Source organism: Jaculus jaculus, chromosome 11 (genome assembly GCF_020740685.1).
Source record: "Jaculus jaculus isolate mJacJac1 chromosome 11, mJacJac1.mat.Y.cur, whole genome shotgun sequence".
NCBI classification, from domain to species: domain Eukaryota; kingdom Metazoa; phylum Chordata; class Mammalia; order Rodentia; family Dipodidae; genus Jaculus; species Jaculus jaculus.
Genome location: NC_059112.1, coordinates 99,661,565 through 99,688,167, shown reverse-complemented (window position 1 = coordinate 99,688,167; position 26,603 = coordinate 99,661,565). Strand labels below are relative to the sequence as shown.

At 42.6% G+C, this 26,603-nt stretch overlaps 1 protein-coding gene across 1 annotated transcript in view; it reads right to left on the bottom strand.

Moving 5' to 3' along the window:
• Parn (poly(A)-specific ribonuclease) overlaps positions 1-26,603 on the bottom strand; it is a 178,898-nt gene that overhangs the window by 138,569 nt on the left and 13,726 nt on the right. Inside the window, exons 7-11 of the mRNA XM_004652276.3 lie at positions 14,962-15,127; positions 13,195-13,260; positions 12,320-12,358; positions 5,770-5,812; positions 4,810-4,890 (exon numbers count right to left, since the gene is read on the bottom strand). Coding sequence (XP_004652333.2) covers positions 4,810-4,890; positions 5,770-5,812; positions 12,320-12,358; positions 13,195-13,260; positions 14,962-15,127 — 395 coding nt within the window. The remainder of the gene's footprint in view (positions 1-4,809; positions 4,891-5,769; positions 5,813-12,319; positions 12,359-13,194; positions 13,261-14,961; positions 15,128-26,603) is intronic.

Below are 26,603 nucleotides of genomic sequence, written 5' to 3'. Positions count from 1 at the left end.
CAACAACAAAACAACGTAGCTGGGCATGGTGGTACACACCTTTAATCCCAAGACTTGAGAGGCAGAGGTAGAAGGATAGCTGTGAGTTTGAGGCTCCATAGTGAATTTCAGGTCAGCCTAAGCTAGAGTGAGACCCTACCTTGAAAAAAAAAAACCTAACCAGGCGAGCTAGTGCATACCTTTCCTCCCAGCACTAGGAGAGGCAGGAGGCAGGGGCAGGAGAATCACCATGAGTTCAAGGCCAGACAGAGACTACATAGTTAATTCCAGATCAGCCTGGGGTAGAGTTCGACCCTACTCAAAAAAAACAAACATGCCAGGCATGGTGGCATACACCTTTAATCTCAGCACTCAGGAGGCAGAGATAGGATTGTCATGAACTTGAGGTCACCCTGAGACTACATAGTGAATTCCAGGTCAGCCTGGGCTACAGTGAGACCCTATCTGGGAGGGAAAAAAAGTTCCTCCATATATTAATTCCAATTTAACCCCTAAGTGTTACCATCTCACTGCTCTCTGCTTCAACCTCACTGAATTGCTTACATCAGCAAAACTACTCCCAAAGGAAATACCAGACCCATTTTTCTTTGCAGGGAAGCAACTTAACCACTAAGCCATCTCTCCAGCCCAGGGAATTCTTGATAAGAATGTAAAATGGGTCTGGTGGTTAAGGCATTTGCCTGCAAAGCCAAAAGATCCCAGTTCGATTCTCCAGGACCCACATAAGCCAGATGCACAAGGGGTGCATACATCTGGAGTTTGTTTACAGTGGCAGAAGGCCCTAGTGTGCCCATTCTCCCTCCCTCCCTCCCTCCCTCCCTCCCTCTCTCTCTCTCTCTCTGTATTAAATAAATAAATAAATAGATAAAATTTTTAGAGATGTAAAACATATATGGGGGGGGGCTAAAGAAACGGTTTAGCAGGTAAAATGCCTGCCTGCGAAGCCTAAAGACCCAGGTTCAATTCTCCAGGACCCAAGTAGGCCAGATGCACAAGGTAGCATATGCGTCTGGAGTTCATGTGCAGTGGCTAGATGCCCTGGCATTCCCATTCTCTCTCTCTCTTCTCCTCTCTCCCTCTTTCTCTCTCTCAAATAAATAAAGGAAAAAAATATATATATATATATATACATATTAAGAAGGGCTGGAGAGATGGCTTAGCCATTAAGACACTTGTCTGTGAAACCTAAAGACCCATATTCAACTCTCCAAGTCCTATGTAAGCCAGATGTACAAAGTGATGTAAGCATGCAAAGTCACACATGCGCACAAAGGGGTGCACCCGCCTACAGTATGACTGCAGTGGCTAGAGGCCCTGTTGTGCCAATTCAATTCTCTCTCACACATGCATGCACATGCTCTCTCATGTTGAAAACAAAGGCCAGTCTGTTGGGCTTGCCTCAAAAAAAAAAAAAAATTATACACACACACACACACACACACACACACACACGTATGCGTATATATATAAAAAACTAAACTTCATGGGACTGAAAACAGAATGTTAAAGCTGGTATGGTCTGCACAGGAGACAGGAAGCAAGAAGGTCAGAAGGTAAGGGCATCTTCCACTACATGGCATACATGAAACCCTACCTCCAAAAACAAAAAAAAGCAACAATGGGAATAAAAGAGGAGGTCAGTAAGAGACCAAAAAAATTAAGTACATATGAAAAAAACCTTAAGGAAACCTACTATGTAAACTAGTTAAAAAATAAAATTATTCTGTCGGGTGTGGTAGCGCACGCCTTTAATCCCAGCACTCAGGAGGCAAAGGTAGGAGGATCGCCATGAGTTCAAAGCCACCCTGAGACTACATGGTAAATTCCAGGTCAGCCTGAGCTAGAGTGAAACTCTACCTTGAAAAAAACAACAAAAATAAATAAATAAAATAAAATTTTTCTGCCTCCCCCCACCACCAAAAAAAAGTTCTAGGACCACAATTCTCGGGGGAGTGGGACAGGAACTTGGAAAGGGTGACATCAAGATCAACATATAAGCCAGGCATGGTGGTATGTGCCTTTAATTGCAGCACTCAGGAGGCCAAGACAGGAGGACTACTATGAGTTTGAGGTTAGCCTGGGACTAGAGAGTGAGTTCCAAGACAGCCTGGGCTAGAGCGAGACTCTTAACTCAAAAAAAAAAAAAAAAATCAACATATAAGTAGAGGTGATAGAAACCTCCCCAATGCTGGCTACACATATAGATAGAGCCTGCATTATACAACTGTGGGTGTGGGAGAGGTGGGTGCTGTGTAAATGACCTATGATAGGCCATAAGACTCAATGCCTACTGCTTTTCAAGGTATACCTTTTCCAAGGTCTCTAGCCCACTTCCATTCTTTTTTATTTTATTTTATTTTATTTTTATTTTTTTTTATTTGAGAGCGAGAGACACAGAGAGAAATTCAGATAGAGGGAGAGAGAGAGAATGGGCGCGCCAGGGCTTCCAGCCTCTGCAAACGAACTCCAGACGCGTGCGCCCCTTGTGCGTCTGGCTAACGTGGGACCTGGGGAACCGAGCCTTGAACCGGGGTCCTTAGGCTTCACAGGCAAGCACTTAACCGCTAAGCCATCTCTCCAGCCCCCACTTCCATTCTTGACAGTGAATTCCAGGTCAGCCTGGGCTACAGTGAGAATCTATCTTGGAAAAAAAAAAAAAAAAGAATGGGAGCATGGCTGGGCATGGTGGTGCACACCTTTAATCCCAACACTCGGGAGGCAGAGGTAGGAGGATAGTCATGAGTTCAAGGCCACCTACCTTGAAAAACCAAAAAGAAAAAAAAAAATAAGAGAATGGGAACATGAATAGTGGTCTCCTGGATCTGGAGACGTGGACGGCAGCATCAGTGGAATGGGAGTAAGTGTGACTGGAGGAGAGAGAGAAGAGAAGGATGAGGCTCCAGAAGTCTGAGTGACAAAGGACTAAAATCAGTTCACTTAGATGGTGTGGCCTGAGTAATATTTTAGGAACTACAGGAGGAGGAGGCCAGGAGTAGATGTACGGTGGTGTACTCCTGACTGACAACCAGTAACGACATAAAGAGCCACTCTCAGCTTTAGACAACTTACTACCTTCACAGAGAAAGGAAGTTTAGCCAAAAATGTCAGCTGCCTGTGGTCCTTGTCTCTTACACCAAAAAGGGCAACACTGAAACAAAAGGGACAAATATTACCTGCCCAGAAATCCTTAGGAAGAACCTGACAGAATGTTGAGCTGCGGAGATGGCTCAGCAGTTAAAGGTGCTTGCTTGTAAAGCCTGTCACAAGTTTAATTCCCCAGTACCCACAAAAGGTCAGCTTCAGCTACATACTGACTTTGAGGCCAGCCTAGGCTACATGGGACTCTGTCTCAAAATAAAAACACTTTCTTTGCTAAAAATTGGTGCTTGAACCCAAGCCTTATGTATATAGGAGAGCTCTCTACCATGGAGCTACACCACCATCCCAAGAATAGTTTCTTTGTTTTTTATTTATTTTTTTATTTTTTGCCAAGAATACTTTCTTCAAGACATTTAAATAGAAACTGGCCAATCGTGATATAAAGGAACTAAGCTAATGTTTAAATTTAATGATCCCTTATTCAAGCCTACAGTTTTGTATTAGTTCAATTCTTCTATGGCAGAAACCTATATATCAAATTAAGTCTAGCTGGACACAGGGGAACACACCTGTAATCCCACCATTCAAGGAGCGGAGGGCAAGAAGATGTCAAATTTGAAACCAGCTTTGCAAAATATATGGAAAGACCCTGTATCAAATAAATGCATGAAGAAATGAAGTACAAAATAAACTACTCCAACATGCAATCTAGAAATACATAAAATGAGGGCTGGGGAAATGGCTCAGCACTTAAAGGTTCTTGCTTATAAAGTCTGCCAACCCAAAACTGATTCTCAAGCATTCCTGGTAAAGCTGGATACAAGCTGTTGCACATCTGTCATCCCAATGTGCCCACAATGTGAGGCAGAGCCCGAGAGCAGCCAAAGTTCACAGGTCATCTAGATTGGCATGTGCAATACCAAGAGAACATGTCTTGAGCGAAGTAGAGAGAGAGTGTGTTGATCTGCTTCTTTCCTTCCTTTCCTTTCACCTTTCCTTCTTCCCTTCCCTTCCCTTCCCTTCCTTTTCCCCTTTCCTTCTTCCCTCCGTCCGTTTCTTCCTTTCTATCCCAGATAAAGGGCCAGCACTCAGGGGTGGAGATAGGGTCCACTGAGACAAACTGGCTAGCTAGACTAGCTTAACCAGTGAGCACCAGGTTCTACAAGAAACCCTGTCTTGATAGATAAGGTGGAAAACAGATGAGAAAGACACCCGATATTGACCTCTGACATCCCACCACACACAGGTATGTCTGCCAACACATGTGAACACGAGCATGCACATGTACACATATACACTGCACAGATACACATGCAAGAGAAATCCATGAAAATGAAGAATCGTGATGACGTCACGACAAGCCTGACAAAGTGGGTAGAATAAAAAAGACTGACACTATTATCCAGTATAGATGCTGAGCATCTGGGTCCAGGTCGCAGCTTCTCACTAAACGTACATGGCACACCAAAATCTCTCTCCTAGGTATCTACCCAATAAAATATGTGCTCATGCTAAAAAAACAAAAAACAAGAGCAAGACCAACCCTGTCTCAAAGGTAGGAGATTGGACACCTCAAGGCTGACTTCTAACCTCCACACACACTGTGATATGCACGCATCCATAAATAACACACACAAATAAATAAATACAGAAAAAGGAACAGCTCACAGCCATACTACCAATTCTCCCGCAGGGGAGAGAGCCCACTACCTGCTCTTTCGCATGCTTCTGCTGCTCTCTTCTTTTGCGCTCCTCTTCATCAACTTTGCTGATGACTATGTATCTCTCCTTCTAAAAGAAAAGGCAAATACGCAATTTTCTACAAGTAAATTGAATCCACAAAAAATCATAATTCTGCTACCACTAAAAGTAATCAGCTGGGCATGGTGGCACATGCCTTTAATCCCAGCACTCCGGAGGCAGAGGTAGGAGAATCACTGTAATTTCGAGGCCAACCTGAGACTACATAGTGAATTCCAGGTTAGCCTGAGCTAGAGTGAGATCGTACCTCAACACTCCCCCCCCCAAAAAAAGTTATAATCAGCTGGGCATGGTGGCACATGTCTTTAATCCCAGCACTCAGGAGGCAGAGGTAGGAGGATCACCATGAGTTTGAGGTCACCCTGAGACTACATAGTGAATTCCAGGTCAGCCTGGGCTACAGTGAGACCCTACCTCAAAAAAACAAACAAATAAGTAAAAGTTATAATCAAAGTCTGGAGAGATGGCTCAGTAGTTTCAGGGAGGCCTAGAACTCACAGCAATCCTCCTGAGTATTGGAATTAAAAGCATGCACCACCACGCCTGGCTGACTCCAATTCTTAAAGTTATTGTTCCCTGCCAACATGACATGAAACCATTCTGCTCCCACAAGCCAGTACACATTCCCACCACAGTATGGGCATGACCTAGCACTGTACACTCTCAAAATCATAAAGCATGTTCACATTACAAAAAAAAAAAGTAAAGCTCACTCCCATTCATCCACTGAATCACCATTAGAAAAGCTGTAAGCTAGGTATAGACCAAAATGGTCACACTCAGCCCAATGTACAAGTAAGGCTCAGAGCCACCAGTTAATGGGGAGCATGGGTGCAAACTCTGCTTTCAAGCACCTCAGTGGATCACAGGGTATGCTTCATGTCACCACTAAATAATTCTTAAGGTTACCTTTTCAGTCTCTAAAGTCTCAACATGAATGCCTTTGGGATACCTAGAGAAAAACAGGGAAACATGGCATCAGTACACCACCAGCGAACACAAAGTATTTTCAAAGCATCCATGTAGCTACAAACTGAATGAAGATTTACTAAAATGGAATAATTACCACTACAATAAAAACACAGGGACTGGAGAGATGGCTTAGTTAAGGCACTTGCCTTCAAAACAAAGGACCCAGGTTCTATCCCCCAGTAAGGTAGCACATGCATCTGAGCATTTGCAGTGGCTAGAGGCCCCGGCACATCCATTCCTTTTCCTTTCCCCCACTTAAATAAATAGGTAAATTTTCTACTCTGGATTTTTGAGGTAGGTGGCAAAGCCAAAGGATCCAGGTTCAACTCCCCAGTACCCATGTTTAAGCCAGATGCACAAAATGGTGCCACCACACATGGCAACAAGTAATTTTTTAAAAAACCACAGGTCTACAGGCATGGTAGCACATGCCTTTAATCCCAGCACTCGGGAGGCAGAGGTAGAAGGACTGCTGTGAGTTGGAGGCCACCCTGAGACTACATAGTGAATTCCAGAACAGCCTGGGCTAGAGTGAGACTCTGCCTTGAAAAAAAGAAAAAAAAAAAAAAACCCTCAGGTCTGAGGTGGCTCTGTGGGTGGAGCGCTTGCCTACCACGGATGGCAACCCTGGGTTCCATTCCAATACCACAGAAGTAGAAACAGTGGCACATGTCTGAAGTGCAGCACTTGGAAAGTGGAGGCAGGAGGATCAGAAATTTAAAGTCATCCTCAGCTACACAGTGAGATCAAGGACAGCCTAGGGCACGGGAGGCACTATCTCAAGATAAAAGAATTTTAGAGTTTTTCTTGCCTACCCCCCAAAAAAAATTACTTTCTAATACTTTAGCTACTAGCTGTTTCCCTCTCTCTACTTTCTTTTTAAAAGAAAAAAATAGCCGGGAGTGGTGGCGCACGCCTTTAATCCCAGCACTAGGCACTAGGGAGGCAGAGGTAGGAGGATTGGCATGAGTTCAAGGCCACCCTGAGATGACAGAGTTAATTCCCAGGCCAGCCTGGACCAGAGTGAGACCCTACCTCGAAAAACCAAAAAATAAAAATAGTGTTTTATTAACTACCACAATGTTTTAATACACTTTAGATGTACAATAAGGTAGCATTTAAATTTGAGGTGGTCTTAAAGAAGACAAATGAACAAAATTCCAAGTTTTTGAAATTGGTGAACTGCTGCAGTTGTCGGTATACACTTAGCAAATCTGAATAGCACTTACAAGACCAGCAACATATCTTTATTTTGTACATTTGTAACCAAAAATATAAACAATACAAAAGAAAATACATCATAATAAAAAAGACAATTCGGTGGGGCTGGAAACATGGCTTAGTGTTTAAGCGCTTGCCTATGAAGCCTAAGGACCCCGGTTCAAGGCTTGATTCTCCAGGACCCACGTTAGCCAGATGCACAAGGGGGCGCATGGGTCTGGAGTTCATTTGCAGTGGCTGGAAGCCCTGGCGCACCCATTCTCTCCCCCTAACCCCCCCCCCGTTACTCTTTAAATAAATAAATAAATGAACAAAAAAAATTTTAAAAAAAACACAATTCAGGCTGGGAAAATGGCTTGGTGGTTAGTTAAGCCATTAGCCTGCAAAGCCAAAGGACCCTGGTTCGATTCCCTGGGACCCACGTAAGACAGATACACAAAGAGGGTGCATGCATCTGGAGTTAGTTTGCAGAGTCTAGAGGCCCTGGTGTGCCCATTCTCTCTCTATCTGCCCCCCACCCCTCAAATAAATAAATAAATACAATATTTAAAAATAAAACAATTCTGAATGAAATGTACTGGATACATAAAAATTTTAAGGGAAGAAGCAAAAAAAAGACTATCTAGACAAAAAAACTTTAAAAAATGTCATAAAACGTCTAGTTTCTATGACTAACACCCATATGGTTGGAGTACTGTCACTACGAAAGTGATTTTGTTACGTTTATATATGTTACACTTCACTGGTAATTTACATAATGGCTTTTAAGACCCTGGAAGACATGCTTTTGGAAACAAGATTGAATAAAAATCACTGCTAAGACACAATACACCTTTTTTTAAATTATTATGTTTATTGAGGGAAGTACAGAGCCTAGGAAAGGCACCTACATGGTTAGGGACCCCATGTGGAGAGTCTGGAGTAAAGCATGGAAAGCAAGAGAAAAGAAGGTTCAAGGAGCTCCTGCCATGTGGGGAACTGGAGCGGATAAAAACCCGTACAGAGAATAAGGGCTGGGGGGCTCTCCCAGCTGGGCCTGGGCCTGGACCGAGTCAGCCCAGGCCCTAGCTGAGGGAAAAACTCATCCACAGCTGTAAGCCCCCCCGCCCAAGATTTTTTTTTTTTGGTCCTCCAAAATCCAAGAAAAGGGTAATTCACTAGAACATTTCCTTACCACACGAATACCTCAACCTATAAATATTTTAAACTTTTTAGATATTGGTAATATTGTCCAACTTTATTACTGAAAGAATATTGACATAACACTATTTTGGCAAATTAAATCTTAAACATGGCTTTTCAACAGGATTTAAAAGGTGACTATTTCTAAAGTTCCATGTTAAATGTGGTTTTCAAAATCTTACAGGAGTGATGTTTAAAATATTGTACATAGGTAACCTAATTAAAATAATTAGCTTCAAAATGATAAATTGATAAGCTAAGTAAAGCCTACACTATGTAACATTTGCTTGGAAATTTGATTTGTTAGTTATGCCTAATAAAAATTCCAAGCTGAAATGGGAAAGTGTGGCGGTGGGGAGGAAGGGAATTACCATGGGATATATTTTATACTCATGGAAAATGTTAATAAAAATTAAAAAAAAAAATTCCAAGCTGGGCACGGTGACTCACGACCTTAATCCCAGCACTTGGGAAGCAAAGGTAGGAGGATCACTGCAAGCTCAAGGCCACCCCAAAAACACAGAGTGAATTCTAGGTCAGCCTGTGATAGAGTGAGACTCAATCTCAAAAAAAAAAAAAATTACAAAAATTTTATCATAGCATTCACCCAACTTCTTTTTAAATTTTACAATAGATAAGTACCAACAGTTTCTCATCTTTACACTAAACCACACAGGATTTATGCATTAGGTTAGACTATCATTCACATTGTTAAATTCAATTTTCTCTTTATATGACTTGGTAAAATTTCATTTCTTCTAGACTCCAAAAGTACCTACAAAACCCATGCAATTTTACCATTTTAATATACTATTGAATATCACACAAAGTAAGACATTTCAGTGTCATATATAACCAAGTCACTATCAATGAAAAAATTTTTGCACATCAATAAAAAGATACCTAAGAACTTAGGAACAATATTCTTCTCACTACTGTATAAAAATAACCACACTGGTAGCCAGGTATGGTGGCACATGCCTTTAATCCCAGCACTCAGGAGGCAGAAGTAGGAGGATCACCATGAGTTCAAGGCCATCCTGAGACTACATAGTTAATCTGAGGTTGAGATCCTACCTCAAAAAACCCAAATAAATAATAAATAAATAAATAGCCACAGTGGGGCTGGAGAGATGGCTTACCAGTTAAGGTGCATGCCTGCACAGCCTAAGGACCCAGATTTGACTCTCCAGGACCCACGTGAGCCAGATGCACAAGGGGGCTCATGTATCTAGAGTTTGTTTGCAGTGGCTAGAGGCCCTGTTGCACCCATTCCCTCTCTCTCTCTGTCTCTAATAAATAAAGAAAAATAAATCTTTAAAAAAAAACAAAACACACTGAATAAGTACTTGTGTAATATTTACTCCGCTGTCTCATTTCCAAAACCTATGTGACAAGCTATAAAGGTATTTCAGGGTTGGTAAGGATATATTGATTGCTTGTGGCAGAAATATTAACAGTTCCTATCCCTGAAAAAAAAAACCTTGTTGGATATTTGCAAGGATAAGAGTTGTTCCTCCTATAATCAAAGTATCTTCACACCAGCTTCCACAGATCCTCTCTATTCTTTTTTTTGTTTGTTTTGTTCTGTTTTGTTTTTCGAGGTAGGGTCTCACTCTAGCTCAGGTTGACCTGGAATTAGTCTCAGGGTGGCCTCAAACTCATGGTGATCCTCCTACCCCTCCTCTCTACTCTTAAACACACAGGAATGTTGCCAATTTCAAAGTAAGCTTTTTAGGGCTTTAGCATTTTATTTCCTTACTATGTATTTGAATCTTCCTTCCAAGTGTAACAATACCTATCCTAACTGAAGTATGGAAGGTCTCTATAGATGGGACACACAAAGGGATGGTTTGGGAAGGCCAGCTGAGCTGCAGTTGGCTTGGTAGTTTGCAACTGCCAAGGAAGGGAGGGATTTGGAAAGCACATGGATTAAGCTGCAAGGGCAGGAAAGGAGGCCAGCCAGGCAGCTAAGAGTAGTTTCCTGTTTGAAGACTATTCCCCACTCACCTATTCACCTACTACTGAGCAGCATCCCAGCCCCACATGGCATGATAATGGAAGGACAGTAAAATGCAAAGGCTATCCAGGTGCTACCTAAGTGTCTGTTAAAGAAAAACACGGGCACAAAACTTTAAAGGTGAACTCAGAAGAGTTTTGGCCCTCTTAAAACCCACCCATAGCCTCACTCCAAACTAAGAAACCCTGCTTTAGAAAAAGGGTTTCAGTATTTTCTAGATAGTAAAACTACTTCTGGGACTGAGAAATAGCTTTCGGTAAAGCACTTGCCATGCAAGCATGAGGAAGCAAGTGTGGATCTCCAGCATCCACATGAGTGGACCTGTCATCCCAGCACTGGGGAGGCAGAGAGGAGTTCCCAGAACAAACTAGACACCTGGACTAGCTGGATGTGAGCTCTGGGTCCAGCAGATGTTTGTCTTAACAAGTAAGGTAGAAAGCAAGAAAAAGAGACATCCAATGTCAACCTCTGGTACAACACACACATGTGCCCACACACATACAAACATGCATACATACATGCATGTACATCACACTTACAGAAGAAAAAAAACTGTCTAAGTCTGGTGACACAGGTCTATAATTCCAGCTACTTAGGAGGCTGAAGCAGTTGGATCACAACTTCAATGTCTGCCTGTGCTACAGGGGGTATTAAAGGCCAACCTGGACAACTTAGTAAAATCTTGTCTCTAAATAAAAAGTTAAAAAAAAAAAAAAAAAGAGTTGGGTGTGATGGCACATGCCTTTAATCCCAGCACTTGGGAGTCAGGAGTAGAAGGATCACCATGAGTTCAAGACCACCCTGAGACTATACAGTAAATTAAAGGTCAGCCTTGAGCTACAGCAAGAACCTACTTCAAAAAACCAAAAAAAAAAAAATGGGGGGGGCTGGAGGGATGGCTTTGTAGTTAAGGCGTTTGCCTGCAAAGCCAAAGGACCCAGATTCTATTCCTCAGGACCCACATTAGCCTGATGCACAAGGGGATGCACGTGTCTGGAGTTCACTTGCAGTGGCTGGAGGCCCTGGCATGCCCATTCTTCCCCCCCTTTCTCTGTCAAATAAATGGAAATAAAAAATATGAAAGAAAAAAGAAAAAGGTGGAGACAAAGCTCAGAGTTAAGACAATTACCTAGTATGTAAGAGACGCTGGGTCCAATCTCCAATACCACATATACACAGAAAAAAAATTGATGTATGTAGTATGCAGTATGGGTTCTCATGTGGTATATGAACATGTACATGCAGATGTACACATCAAGTGACCTCCTCTATGTCCCTTTTCTCCTATTCCCTCAGTCTCTCACTGAACATGAAGCTCCCAGGTTTTGTCAAAATTGGCTGACTAGAGAGCCTCAGAAACCATCCTATGTACCCCCTCTCAGTGCTAGGGTTACAAGCATGTATTCCATGACTTTTTTACATAGATGCTGGGAATAGAATTCAAGTCCTCATGCTTGCATAGCAAGTCCTCTAAACTAGAGTCAGTTCTCCAGCCTGAAGCACCTAAATCGTTATCATATACCTCAAAGAACAAAAACATAATGCCAGGCTTGGTAGTACATGCCTTAAAGTAAGTGCCTTTAACCACTGAACCATCATCTTCCCAGCCCCAAAGGTGCACACCATTAATCCCAGCACTCAGGAGGCTGAGGTAGGAAGAGTCCCATGAGTTCAAGGCCAGCCTGGGCTACAGAGTAAATTCCAGGTTAGCCTGGGCTATAGTAAGAATCTACTTCAAGGAAAAAAAAAAAAAAAAGACCAGTCATGGTGGTACATGCCTTTAATCGTAGCACTCAGGAGGCAGAGGTAGTTAAGACTGTCATGAGTTCAAGGCCAGCCTGAGACTACATAGTGAGCTCCAGGTCAGCCTGGGCTAGAGTGAGACCCTACCTTGAAAAGCCAAAAAAAATTAAAAAGTAAAAAAGGAAAAGAAATAATAATTAGGGGGAACTTGAAAGGGTCAAACTAAAGAATTTCAAAACAGAAATAAGAACAAAAAGATTCCATTAACTTTCAATATACTGGGTCTTTCACAGAGCACTCACATACAATATAAACACTTACTTCCAGCTCAAAGTCTGATAAATTAATTTTCTTTGGAACCTATAAAACAAAAAAAGGAGGTGTCAATTAGACTATTAACAATCAACCTGACTGCAAAGCATAAGTGGGAAAGGGTTTACTTTTAAAGAGTCCATCAGGACGGGAGACTTTCTGAGGTGGGAGGATTCTTGTCACTTGTCAAAACTGTACAATCAAAATTATACCATCATTTATTGTTTTTAGAGAGCAAGAAGAAATTCCAATCAGATCAAAACATTCCTTCCTGCAGCCGTGTGAACAGTCTGAAGAAGACAGAGGTATTAAAGTACTTTCATGAGGCCGGGCGTGGTGGCGCACGCCTTTAATCCCAGCACTTGGGAGGCAGAGGTAGGAGGATCACCGTTAGTTTGAGGCCACCCTGAAACTACATAGTGAACTCCAGGTCAGCCTGGGCCAGAGTGAGACCCTACCTTGAAAAGCCAAAAAAAAACTTTCATGAAACTTGTCATAAAATATGTTTGAGACACCACATTGACTCTAAATGCTCATTTTGTTGTTGTTTTCTCTGCAGAGAGACGTTAAAAGGAAAAGAGGTAGAATCCTTCCTCTGAGGCCCTCATGCTGCAAACACTCCTCCAGGCCAAAGCCACCATGCCAGTATGAGGCACAACCTGAAGCCAAAGGGGCAGAATAGGCACTCCCAGCCAAAGACAAGACAGAGCACTCAGAGTCTCAGCATACAATCTTTCCCCCTGTGTTAATGCCAATGTTAGCATTAAATCTTGGAAGCCTATCTGGAATAAAACTTTTATTTATAAGGATGTTTTCAAAAGACCAAAGGCTCCAAAGGCCAAAAATCATCTCCTGCATGTGTGGGAACATGCAGGACAACTCACCCAGTGCAGGGTTCTAAGTCCAAGTTCTTTTTCTCTTCACTTTGTAATAAATCTTCTATTTTCTTTCTGAGAATAGACATAAGAATCATCAGTACTTAAAGGAATGAAGTCATCAACCAACAGGTGATTTGAATCGTACTCAGAATAAGCAACAGTTATACTCAAAACTCAGTAGAGCTGGATGTGGTGGCGCACACCTTCAATCCCAGCACTTGGGAGGCAGAGGTAAGATTGCCATGAGTTCAAGGCCAAAATTCCAAGTCAGCCTGGGCTAGAGCAATACCCTACCTTGAAAAACCAAAAAGAAAGAAAAAAGAAAAAGCTCAGTGGGTGAGCATTTGCCTAGCATATTTAAGGCTCTGGGTTCCAAAACACACACACACACACACAGTCTAAATATAAAAACATATGTCTTACACATATAATTCTTATTTCTGTTCACTCAGAACAAATCATATAATAAGTTTTAAGTACAAAAAGACAGAAACCTTATTTTGGCATATACTTTGGGTAGAATTGTTGTCGTTAACAAAATCATAACAAGCTCTCAAGAATGCATGGAGCCAGTGAGGCCCTGGTGCGCCCATTCTCTCTCTGTTGGTCTGCCTGACGTTTTCTCTTGCTCTCTCAAATAAATAAATAAATAAAATTTGTTTTAATTAAAAAAAAAAAAAAGAATGCATGGAGCCAGGCATGGTGGCACACGCTTTGAGCCCCAGTACTTGAGCAGCTAAAGTAAGAGAAACACTGTGAGTTCAAGGCCAGCCTGGGAATACAGAGTGAGATCCAAGTCAGCCTGGGCTAGAGTGAGACCCTGCCTCAAAAAAAAAAGGCATCAATGGTCTAGAGGGATGGCTTAGCGGCTAAGGCATTTGCCTGCAAAGCCAAAGAACCCTGGTTCAATTCCCCAGGACCCATGTTAGCCAAATGCATAAGGGGGTGCATGCATCTGGAGTGCATTTGCAGTGGCTGGAGGCCTTGGTGTGCCCATTCTCTCTTTCTCCCCCTCTTTCCCTGTCAAATAAATAAATATATACTTTTTTTTAAAAAAAAGGCATCAAAACGAGTAATCTATTTTTTTTTCTCATAAAGTAATACTGGTAATAAACTACACAAAATCTCTTCACGTGGCACATTTTCTTATCAGAAGTTTCACTGAGAGAAAAATGCATGTATATGCAGTGGGCTTCCAAGAAACTGCACACAGCGCTCAGGCCTGTGGTCCAAGCAGATATGCCCACCTGCTGAGACCTCCTGTGCGGTGACATGGAGCAAGTGCAAGTACGATGCCGTTTCCAGTTACTGCAGACTTGGGAATGTGAGCCTGGCACTTGTACACCACGTCCAGGCATGAACCTGTGTGTGAGCACAGGTGTGGGAGACTGACATTGCTAGATATGTAAGAACCAGAGCCTGCCACTCACATCATGTGTAGGCATGTACCAAAATATGTGCCACAGTGGGGCGTGGTGGCACATGTGTTTAATCCAAGCACTCGGGAGGCAGAGGTAGGAGGATCACCATGAGTTCAAGGCCACTGTGAGACTACATAGTTAATTCCAGGTCAGTCTGGACCAGAATGAGATACTACCTTGAAAAACCAAAAATCACTAAATAAATAAACATGTGCCACAGGTGTGAGACAGCCATCATTAACTAAGCCACAATAACAGCCTGCCAATCACAACATCACACCTGTAAGGTACAGGTGCCAGGGACAGGCATCAGTCTACCAAGTGGACAAATGATTTCACTTTCAGAACATACATCACTTGGTCAATGAACTTCTTCTGATCCTCAGGAATTGTCACAGGACATTTAGAAGTATTAGGAGAGGAATATGCCAGCACTCCTGCCCCATTGGCCTGAGAACGTTTTTCATCATGTTGCTCTCTCAGCTGCCTTTCTTCTTCCTGATTCAAATATGGAATTCCTGCATATAAATTTTAAAAGAATAAATTAGCAGAAGGAACAGATTTACAAATGTTTTTCTAACACACTAAAGACTCTATCATATTCTGGAGGATGAGACCATATTTAACTATATCACCAAAACAACTCATCAGAAAGAAATGGTGTTTTCTAATGTGTCCATTCATTCATTTATTCTTTTAATAAACATTTACTTGGCAATGATGTTGCAATTCATTTATCAGGCATTTAGGGATATGACGGAGATGGCAGGATGATCAATTTGTAAGATCCTGTCTCAAAATTAAAAAAAAAGGGGCAAGCAGGATGTGGTGGCACACACCTTTAATCCCAGCACACATGAGGCAGAGGTAAAAGGACTGCAGTGAGATCAAGGCCACCCTGAGACTATAGAGTGAATGGTGGCACATGCCTTTAATACCAGAACTTGGAAGGCACAGGTAGAATAAAGAAGAAGAAATCAAAGAAGAAGAAAGAAGGAGGAGGAGGGGGGAGAAGAAAAAGTAGGAGGAGGAAGAAGAAGGAAAAAAGAAGAAGAGAGGGAGGGGGAAGAGGGAGGAGGAGGAAGAGGAAGAAGGAGAAGAAGAGGAGGAAGAAGAAGGAGAAGAGGAAGAGAAGGAAGAGGAAGAAGAGGAGGAAGAGAAGAGAAAGAAGAACAGGAAGAGGAGGAGGAAGAAGAAGAGGAAGAAGAACAAAGGAAAAAAAAACCTGGGAATAGTAGCTCTTCTTATAATCCCAGCACTTGAGACAGGATTGCTGAGTTTACTGCCAGACTAGGCTATATACAGCATTACAAGCTACAGAATAAGACCCTGTCTAAATACATAATTATCATGTGTGTTCTCATACAAAAATGATCATAGTCTAAGAGCATTAGAAGACCTGACTTTCTTCATGTCTGAGAGTCATGCTAACCCCATAGAAGTAGAAGGAAGGTCAGTGAAGACCAGAGGATGGCAGCTCAGATCAGAGATCAGCTATTTTTTTGGTATGGGTGTATGCAGATGCAGGAGCCTTATGTGCATGCACAGGGAACCCATCAGGTCTCCTTTATAACTATTCTACCATGCTGTGAGGAGCAGTCTCTCTCACTAAGCTTGGAACTCCCAATTCTAGGTTAGACTGGCTAAGCAGTGAGCCAATTCTCTCCATCTCTCTCCTCTCTGTCTTTAATTAAAAAAAAAAAAAAAAAAAGCAAAAGCCAGTCTGTTGAGTTTGCCTTGTAATAATAATAATAACAGAAAGCAAAAAATAAGAAAAAAATTACAAGCTGGTGAGAGAAGAGCCGATCTGGACATTAAGAAGCAAAACAGGAGAAAATGAGTTAAATGAACAGCTGAGGGCAGAATAAGAAGAAAGAGGGAAGATGGAGGAAAAGGGGGAACAAAAGGGAAGGAGGAGAGAGGGAAGAGAAGAAGGCCTGTACTTACACACCCACACACATATGCACACTTCTACACACACACATGCACTCACATACGAACACACCACACAAAAATAAACATACAAAAAAGAAAACATACCTCGCCAGGCGTGGTGGCACACGCCTTTAATCCCAGCACTCGGGAGGCAGAGGTAGGAGGATCACTGTGAGTTCAAGGCCACCCTGAGACTACAGAGTAAATTCCAGGTCAGCCTGGGCCAGAGTGAGACCCTACCTCGAAAAACAAAAACAAAAAAAAAGTACTCGTTTAAGGCATAATGCTGTGTAGGCATGCTTTGAGGTAGACAAGGAGTGATGTGGAATGGGGAGTTTGGACTTGATTTGGTTGTTTATTATGATGGAGATACACAGCTGGGCGTGGTGGCGCACGTCTTTAATACCAGCACTCAGGCGGCAGAGGGAGGAGAATCACCGTGAGTTCGAGGCCACCCTGAGACTACATAGTGAATTCCTGGTCAGCGTGGACTAGAGTGAGACCCTACCTTGAAAAACAAATAACAACAAAAGATGGAGATACTCCTGCAAGAATACTTAACCTTCTAGAACCTTAGATTTCAACGGCATCTGGTAAAGCCTCAGAGAATGACAGATATGTAAACTTAAGAAATAAAGAAAAGCAAGTACATGGGCTGGAGAATGGCTCAGCAGTTAAGGCACTTGCCCACAAAGCCTAACAACTAGGGATTCACCAGTGCCCTCATAAAGCCAGATGCAAAGTGGCGCAAACATCTGGAGTTCGTTTACAGTGGCTAGAGGCCTTGGTGCACCCATACTCATTCACTCTTCTCTGTATCTCCTTGCAAATAAAAAAGAAGGAAGGAAAGAAAGAGAGAGAGAGAGAGAAGGAAAGAAAGAAAGAAAGAGAGAGGGAGGGAGGGAGGGAGGGAAGAAGGCAGGCAGGCAAATGTATAAAATAGTAGTAAAAACACTTTCAAGGGCATGGTTGCTCACGCCTAATCCCAGCACTCAGTAGACAGATGTAGGAGGATCGCTGAGTTCAAAGCCACCCTGAGACCATCTTGAGTAAATTCCAGGTCAGCCTGGGCCAGAGTGAGCCCCCACTTCCAACCCCCCCCCAAAAAAATCTGGGCTGGAAAGATTGCTCACAGGTTAATGGTGCTTGCTTGTAAAGCCGACCCGGCAGGGTTCCATTACCCAGCCATCCACGTAAAGTCAGATGGGCATTCATTTGCCGCACTAAGAGACACTTTGTAATCTGTGGTATTATGCTTTTCTTTACTTCTTTTTTTATTTTCTGTTTTTATCAAGGTAAAGTCTTACTCACTCTAGCCCAGCTGACCTGGAACTTGTTCTTTCATCCCTGGTTGGCCTCAAATTCACAGCGATCCTCCTACTTCTGCCTCCCAAGTGCTAGGATTAAGGGTGTGCATCATCGCACCTAGCTGTGCTTTTCTTTTTTCTTTTTTTTTTTTTCAAGGTAGGGTCTCACTCTAACCCAGACTAACCTGGAATTTACTGCATAGTCTCAGGGTGGCCTAGAACTCACAGCAATCCTCCTACCTCTGCCTCCCGAGTTCTAGGATTAAAGGCGTGTACCAACACACCCAGCTTTTTTCTTTTTCTTTTTTTTAATTTTAGCAAGGCGTGGTGGTGCACACCTTTAATCCTAACACTCGGGAGGCAGAGGTGGGAGGGTCACTGTGAGTTCAAGGCCACCCTGAGACTACATAGTGAATTCCAGGTCAGCCTGAACTAGAGTGAGACCCTACCTAAAAAAAAACAGAAAAAAAAAATTATTTTTTTTATTTTACTTATTTATTTGAGAAGAGAGAGGCAGACAGAGAAATGGGTATGCCAGGGCCTCCAGCTACTGCAAATGAACTCCAGATGCATGTGGTACCTTGTGCATCTGGCTTTACATGTGTACCAGAGAACTGAACAGGAGTACTTTGGCTTTGCTGCTAAGCTATCTCTCTAGCCTCAAGAGAGACAGAGAAAGAGAATGGGCATGCCAGGGTCTCTAGCCACTACAAACAAACTCCAGATGCACATACCACTTTGTGCATCTGGCTTTAGGTGGGTACCGGGAAATTGAACCCAGGTCATCAAGCTTTGCAAGCTAAGGCATCCATCTCTCTTACTTTTCTTTTTAATACAAAAAAAATATATAAATATAAAAATTTGAAAGGGAAAAAAAAGATACAAAGAAGAGACTAGTAAAAAGCAGGTGTTCAATGGAAGGTGGACAGAGGAGGAGGGACAAAAAAAATTAATGAGAGGAGAGGTTAAAATTCATTTTGTAGGCCTGGAGGGATGGCTTAGTGGTTAAGGCGTTTGCCTGCAAAGCTAAAGGACCCAGGTTCAATTCCCCAGGACCCATGTTAGCCAGATGCACAAGGGGGCACACAAGTCTGGAGTTCATTTGCAATGGCTGGAGGCTTTGGCACGCCCATTTGAGAGAGCTCTCTCTCTCTCTCTCTCTCTCTCTCTTTCTCTCTCTCTCTCTCTCTCGTTCTCTCTCCCTCTGTCAAATAATTAAGTAAAAATATGTTTAAAAAAATTCATTGACATGTATGAAACCTGTCAACAAAAATGTTTTCGCCAGGCATGACGGTGCACACCTTTAATCTCAGCACTCAGGAGGCAGAGGTAGGAGGATCACTGTGAGTTCAAGGCCACCCTAAGACTACATAGTGAATTTCTGGTCAGCCTAAACTAGAGTGAGACACTACCTCAAAAACACACACACACAAAGTTTTAAAAGAGGGGCTGGCTAAGGTGCCTGTCTATAAAGCCTACCAACCTGGGTTCAGTTCCCCACTATCCACACAAAGCCAGATGCACAAAGTGGCACATGAATCTGGTGATCGTTTGCACTGGCAGGAGGCCATGGTACAACCATATTCGTCTTTCTGTCCCTTTCTCAAATAGTAAATAAATAAATAAAGTTTATAAAAAGATTGATGGCAATGAAGAAATACTCAGGAGGAAGAGAAGCAAACCAGAAAAGCTAGCCGCTGACAGGAGCCAGAGGAGCCTTGGATGCGCCCGTGGCACGCTCTGCTGGTAGAGCGGAGGATGGGAGACTGAGCAGGGGAGCTGTGCGCAGGCACGAGGCACAGGCTCTGCCTCTGCTTTCAGGAGGCAGGAAGAAAACCCTGGCTGGGTTTGGACCAAGGATGGACTTGGAAGTTGGTGGTAAGACTAGGAAGCAGCCCTTCACTCAAAGTTTCTAGTTGCACTGGAGAGATGTGGTCTCTCCAGGAAGCCCAAGGAAAGAGGAAATAAAAAGCTGTGTCCTCTAGAGTTGGAAAGGGAAGCTCTACAGCAGGAAAATAAGATTTTGAGCACAACTGGGTGCTAGGTTGAAGCTTGTACCCATGAATTCAGAGATGCAGACTTTTCTGCAAAATTCAGGCGCTCAGAAAGAAAGGGAGGGTTCATATGCAAACAGGCCGGGAACCATGATAGGCAAGTAAAATGGAGACACAAACACAGAGGTAAAGAAAGGGAAACGGGCTGGAGAGATGGCTTAGCAGTTAAGCGCTTGCCTGTGAAGCCTAAGCACCCTGGTTCGAGGCTCGGTTGCCCAGGTCCCACGTTAGCCAGATGCACAAGGGGGCGCACGCGTCTGGAGTTCATTTGCAGAGGCTGGAAGCCCTGGCACGCCCATTCTCTCTCTGTCTCCCTTTATCAGTCTTTCTCTCTGTGTCTCTCGCTCTCAAATAAATAAATAATTTAAAAAAAAAAAAAAAAAAGAAAGGGAAACAACAGGCCATGGGGGCAAGAAGAAAGGGTGGGTCACGGAAGGAAAAGCAGCCGACAGCAACAAGGCAGTGCAAGTGAGCCTGCTGAATGAGGTCCCAGAGTTAAATGGCAAGGAGGAGAGGCAGTGGTCACAGAGAAGGCCCTTGGCTGCTGGTAAATGATGACAAAACCCACTCTGGTGCCAAGAGTGGGGGACTACAGCAACAAATGCAAAGACCACTGGTGCTGTTCACAAAACACACAGGCTGGGCGTGGAGGCACATGCCTTTAATCCCAGCACTCTGGAGGCAGAGGAAGGAGGATCACTGTGAGTTCAAGGCCACCACAAGACTACATAGTGAATTCCAGGTCAGCCTGGGCTAGAGTGAAATCCCACCTCGAAACAAACACAGAGAGAGGGTATTACAGGGTATTTGCTGGTCAACACTGATGCCACAGAGAGCAGGTAGAGGGGCAGGTGTACCAAGAAAGATGACAGGTCAGAGCACAAGGCTGCTGGTGAATCCCTCGAAGTCACAGAGCTGGTAACACAGCCCTAAAAAATGTGCAGGTGCTTCTGTTTGTTGAGACAAGGTTTCTGACTAGGTAGACCAGGTAGTCACTATCCTGACTACTAGTTTATAGAAAAACACCACCACATGTGATTCCCAAACAATTTTGTGTGTGTGTCAGAGAGAGAGAGAGAGAGAGAGAGAGAGAGAGAGATATGTGATAGAATGTAGGGCCTCATGGATACTAGGCAAGTGATCCACCACTGACCTACACTTAAGTGTTCACAAACATAGGGAAATAAAGAAAAAGGCAGGCTGCTCTAGTTTGTTCTAATGTCCAGGACTCCTGCTCCATCACTTGTGCAAATCGTTGACAGTCACCTCACTACTAAATAGGCAGTGTGCCCTACCAGGAGGAGGGGACATGAGCAAGACAGTCCCTCCTTAAGGTGCTGTCCAGCCCACATCCCACAGGTTGGCCACACAAGCATGCCACCTACATATACTCTCGTCTCCCATGAGACACTGTCTTCAAAACTAAGACAAGCGGAAATGGAAAGGGGCTTTCCTGACAGCATGATGAGAATACAGCTGCTGTTTAAAATTCTATCTGCACATGTCACAACGAAGAAAACAGGAACACACGTGACCCCTTAGGAGACTAAGTGACATCAGTGGTGGCATAAAGCACCCTGCCTCCTATCAGGACTGTGAGAGGGCTCGTTAGCACACAAGGTCTAGTGCCTACTCCTGCTCAGCTCACAACTGACTCAGCTTCAAAGCTCATGATGAAAAGTTGAGAAAAACTGTAAGGGTCACGTGGTGAACGGCAATTCTTGAGACTCTGTCTCAGACAGCAGACATTGAATGACAATTCGTAAGGGAGTGTGGCGGCGCGCACGTGCATTCCCAGCTCTCAGGAGGTCGAGGCTGGAGGACTGCAAGTCCCAGGCTAGCCGGGTTAAACAGTTGAGCTCAGGCCAGCTTTGGTTATATAGTCCTCAAAAACAAAAAATAAAAAATAAAATGGGGGGGGGTGCAGAAATAGCTTAGTGGTTAATGCACTTGCCTGAGAAGCCTAAGGACCAAGGTTCGATCCTTCAGTATCCATGTAAGCCAGATGCACAAAGTGACGCATGCATCTGGGGTTCAACTGCAGAGGCTGGAGACCCTGGAATGCCCATTCTCCCTCTATGTGCCACTTTCTCTCCAATAAATATATAAGTAAAAATATTTTTAAGAAATAAAATTGGATGGGGAGGTAATATGATGGAGAATGGAATTTCAAAGGGGAAAGCATGGGGGGGAGGGGATTACCATGGGATATTTTTTTATAATCATGGAAAATGCTAATAAATTCTACCAAACTCCTTCTATAAGGCCAGCATCACCCTGATACCAAAACCAGGCAAAGATAGAACAAAAAAAGAAAATTACAGACCAATCTCCCTCATGAACATAGATGCAAAAATTCTCAACAAAATATTGGCAAACAGAATACAAGAGTATATCAAAAAGATCATTCACCCTGACCAAGTAGGCTTTATCCCAGAGATGCAGGGATGGTTCAACATACGCAAATCTATAAATGTAATACATTACATAAATGGGTTGAAGGACAAAAATCACATGATCATCTCATTAGATGCAGAGAAAGCATTTGACAAAATCCAACATCCCTTCATGATAAAAGTCCTACAGAGACTGGGAATAGAAGGAATATATCTCAATATAATAAAGGCTATTTATGACAAGCCTACAGCCAACATATTACTAAATGGGGAAAAACTGGAAGCTTTTCCACTAAAATCAGGAACAAGACAAGGGTGTCCACTGTCTCCACTTCTATTTAATATAGTTTTGGAAGTCTTAGCCATAGCAATAAGGCAAGAGACACACATAAAAGGGATACAAATTGGAAAGGAAGAAATCAAGTTATCATTATTTGCAGATGACATGATTCTATACATAAAGGACCCTAAAGACTCTACTAGCAAGCTGCTAGAGCTAATCAAAACCTACAGCAATGTAGCAGGATACAAAATAAATACACAGAAATCAGTAGCCTTCGTATATGCTAACAACAAACACACAGAGGATGAAATCAGAGAATCACTCCCATTCACAATTGCATCAAAAAAAATAAAATACCTTGGAATAAACCTAACCAAGGAAGTAAAGAATCTATACAATGAGAACTTTAAAACACTCAAGCGAGAAATTGCAGAAGACACTAGAAAGTGGAGAAATATCCCTTGTTCCTGGCTTGGAAGAATCAATATCGTGAAAATGGCAATCTTACCTAAAGCAATCTACACATTTAATGCAATCCCTATCAAAATTCCAAAGGCTTTCTTCATGGAAATAGAAAAAACAATCCAAAAATTCATTTGGAATCACAAAAAACCTCGAATATCTAAAATAATACTGAGCAACAAAAAAGAGGCTGGTGGTATCACCATACCTGATTTTAACCTATACTACAGAGCCATAGTAACAAAAACAGCATGGTACTGGCACAAAAACAGACATGTAGATCAGTGGAACAGAATAGAGGACCCAGATGTAAGCCCAAGTAGCTATAGCCACCTGATATTCGATAAAAATGCCAAAAATACTCATTGGAGAAGAGACAGCCTCTTCAGCAAATGGTGTTTTGAAAACTGGACAAATATCTGCAGAAGGATGAAAATAGATTCTTCTCTCTCGCCATGCACAAGAATTAAGTCCAAATGGATTAAAGACCTTAACATCAGACTGGAAACTTTGAAACTGCTAGAGGAAAAAGTAGGGGAAACCCTTCAACATATTGGTCTTGGCAAAGACTTTCTGAATACAACCCCAATTGCTCAGGCAATAAAACCACAGATTAACCACTGGGACCTAATGAAATTACAAAGATTTTGCACCGCAAAGGACACAGTGAAAAAAGCAAAGAGGCAACCTACAGAATGGGAAAAAATCTTCGCCAGCTATATATCTGATAGAGGATTAATATCTAGAATATACAAAGAACTCAAAAAGTTAACCAATAAGGAATCAAACAAGCCAATCAAAAAATGGGCTAAGGAGCTAAATAGAGAGTTCTCAAAGGAAGAAATACGAATGGCATATAAGCACCTAAAAAAATGTTCTACGTCACTAGTCATCAGGGAAATGCAGATTAAAACTACATTGAGATTCCATCTCACTCCTGTCAGATTGGCCACCATCATGAAAACAAATGATCATAAATGTTGGCGGGGATGTGGAAAAAAAGGAACCCTTCTGCACTGCTGGTGGGAATGCAATCTGGTCCAGCCATTGTGGAAAACAGTGTGGAGGTTCCTAAAGCAGCTAGAGATTGATCTACCATATGACCCAGCTATAGCACTCCTAGGCATATATCCAAAGGACTCATCTCATTTCCTTAGAAGTACATGCTCAACCATGTTTATTGCTGCTCAATTTATAATAGCTGGGAAATGGAACCAGCCTAGATGTCCCTCAACAGATGAGTGGATAATGAAGATGTGGCACATTTATACAATGGAGTTCTACTCAGCGGTAAAGAAAAATGAAGTTATGAAATTTGCAGAAAAATGGATGGACCTGGAAAGTATTATACTAAGTCAGGTAACCCAGGCCCAGAAAGCCAAGCGCCACATGTTCTCTCTCATATGGGGATCCTAGCTACAGATGACTGGGCTTCTGTGTGAGAATGAAAATACTTAGTAGCAGAGGCCAGTAAGTTGAAAAGGAGACATAAAGGGTGGAGAAAGGAAGGGAGGAGGATACTTAATAGGTTGATATTGTATATATGTAATTACAATGATTGTAATGGGGAGGTAATATGATTGAGAATGGAATTTCAAACGGGAAAGTGTGGGGGTGGGGAGGGAGGGAATTACCATGGGATATATTTTATAATCATGGAAAATGTTAATAAAAATTAAAAAAAATAAAATAAAATAAAATGGTAAAAAAAAAATGGGTTATGGAGCTAAATAGAGAGTTCTCAAAGGAAGAAATACGAATGGCATATAAGCATCTAAAAAAATGTTCTACATCACTAGTCATCTGGGAAATGCAGATTAAAACTACATTGAGATTCCATCTCACTCCTGTCAGATTGGCCACCATCATGAAAACAAATGATCATAAATGTTGGCGGGGATGTGGAAAAAAAGGAACCCTTCTGCACTTCTGGTGGGAATGCAATCTGGTCCAGCCATTGTGGAAAACAGTGTGGAGGTTCCTAAAACAGCTAGAGATTGATCTACCATATGAGCCAGCTATAGCACTCCTAGGCATATATCCAAAGGACTCATCTCATTTCCTTAGAAGTACGTGCTCAACCATGTTTATTGCTGCTCAATTTAAAATAGCTGGGAAATGGAACCAGCCTAGATGTCCCTCAACAGATGAGTGGATAATGAAGATGTGGCACATTTATACAATGGAGTTCTACTCAGCGGTAAAGAAAAATGAAGTTATGAAATTTGCAGAAAAATGGATGGACCTGGAAAGTATTATACTAAGTCAGGTAACCCAGGCCCAGAAAGCCAAGCGCCACATGTTCTCTCTCATATGTGGATCCTAGCTACAGATGATTGGGCTTCTGCATGAGAATGAAAATACTTAGTAGCAGAGGCCAGTAAGTTTAAAAGGAGACATAAAGGGTAGAGAAAGGAAGGGAGGAGGATACTTAATAGGTTGATATTGTATATATGTAATTACAAGGAAGGTAATGGGGAGGTAATATGATGGAGAATGGAATTTCAAATGGGAAAGTGTGGGGGTGGGGAGGGAGGGAATTACCATGGGATATATTTTATAATCATGGAAAATGTTAATAAAAATAAAAATTAAAAAAAAAATTAAAAAGGCATGTGCCACAATGCCCCCCCCCCCAAAAAAAAAGAAAAGAAAAGAAATAAAATTGGGGCTGAGGACATGGCTTAGCAGGTAACAAAACTTATTGTACAGATATGCAGGCCTCAGAGGGCATGAGTTTGATTCCAGCACCAACATAAAAACTAGGCACGGGGGAGGGGGGGCTGGAGAGATGGCTTAGCAATAAGGAGCTTGCCAGCAAAGTCTAAGGACCCAGGTTCAATTCCCCAGTTCCCATGTAAACCAGATATACAAGATGGCACATGCATCTGGAAATTGTTTGCGGTGGCTAGAGGCCCTGGAGCACCCACTCTTCCTGCTCCCCAACCCCCCCCACACACACTCTCAAATAAAAATAAAAGAATAATCTAAAAAAAAGGCGGGGGGCTGGAGAGATGGCTTAGCGGTTAAGTGCTTGCCTGTGAAGCGTAAGGACCCAAATTCAAGGCTCGATTCCCCAGGACCCACGTAAGCCAGATGCACAAGGGGGCGCACGCATCTGAAGTTTATTTGCAGTGGCGGGAGGCCCTGGCGCACCCATTCTTTCTCTCTCTCCCTCTCTCCCTCCCTCCCTCCTTCTTCTTCTCTCCCCCTCACCCACCCCCTTCTGGAGTTTGTTTACGGTGGCTAAAGGCCCTGGCATGCCCATTCTCTTTCTGTCTGTCTCTCTTCTATCTCTCTCTGTGCTTGCAAATAAATAAAATAAAATAAAGATTTGTAAAAGATCTTTAAATATATATATATATGAAGTGGTTAAAAAAAAAAAAACTGGGCATGGTCATGGACACCTGTAATCACAGTGCTGTGGGGAGCAGACAAGAGAAGTGCTGGGGCTTGCCTGCCAGCCAGTCTAACTGAAAACAGCAGCTCCAAGTTCGGTAGCTGACCTGGTTTCAAGGAAACAAGTAAAACAGAGATAGAGGACACCTAACACTCCT